Genomic DNA, 494 nt, shown 5'->3' on the forward strand with positions numbered 1-494 from the left:
TTTTCATGTGTGAGTCAAAGAGGCAAGAGACTACGTACCATGGTGTCGGTTTGTCGGCTGTTTTCCAAATGCTTTAATTTTTGCTGAATTTATTTGTGGCCCACAAAAATAAGAAATAAGTTGTAAGCATGATTTGCCGTTATGGTTCGGCGGGGATAACGAGGTTTGATATGGATGAGGAGAAAGATGAGGGCCACTTTGATGATGACGGCAATTTCGTATGGGATATAGAGAGCAAGAAGCTGCAAGAGGAGGCTTGGCTCGAAAACATCTCGGAGCAGCAGATGAGTGCCGCTATGAACGCCAAAAGCCGCGTGAGTATTGCGGTGAACAGGAAGAAGAAACAAAGACAGAGGAGGAGGCCGTAGTGACTCTAGCTACTCTGCTTCAACCCAGCGAGACATTCTTGCAGGCATTGAAGCGCCTTGGCTCTAAAAAATCGATGCGAGTTCGATCTGGTGACAAGCGCAAACGGGTACAGAGATGCGAGAATG

The 494-nt window shown here is 46.8% G+C and overlaps 1 protein-coding gene across 1 annotated transcript; it reads left to right on the plus strand.

Moving 5' to 3' along the window:
• Positions 1–5: 5 nt before the first annotated feature.
• On the plus strand, positions 6–368 carry PHALS_00790 (Uncharacterized protein involved in protein-protein interaction, contains polyproline-binding GYF domain; the record flags this gene model as incomplete). Its single annotated transcript, XM_024730522.1, has 2 exons — positions 6–48; positions 121–368. The coding sequence occupies 2 exons, from the start codon at positions 6–8 to the stop codon at positions 366–368; spliced, it is 291 nt and encodes a 96-aa protein (XP_024580791.1).
• Between the last annotated feature and the right edge of the window lie 126 nt (positions 369–494).

This window comes from Plasmopara halstedii, assembly GCF_900000015.1.
Source record: "Plasmopara halstedii genome assembly, contig: Scaffold_1211, whole genome shotgun sequence".
Taxonomy (NCBI): domain Eukaryota; phylum Oomycota; class Peronosporomycetes; order Peronosporales; family Peronosporaceae; genus Plasmopara; species Plasmopara halstedii.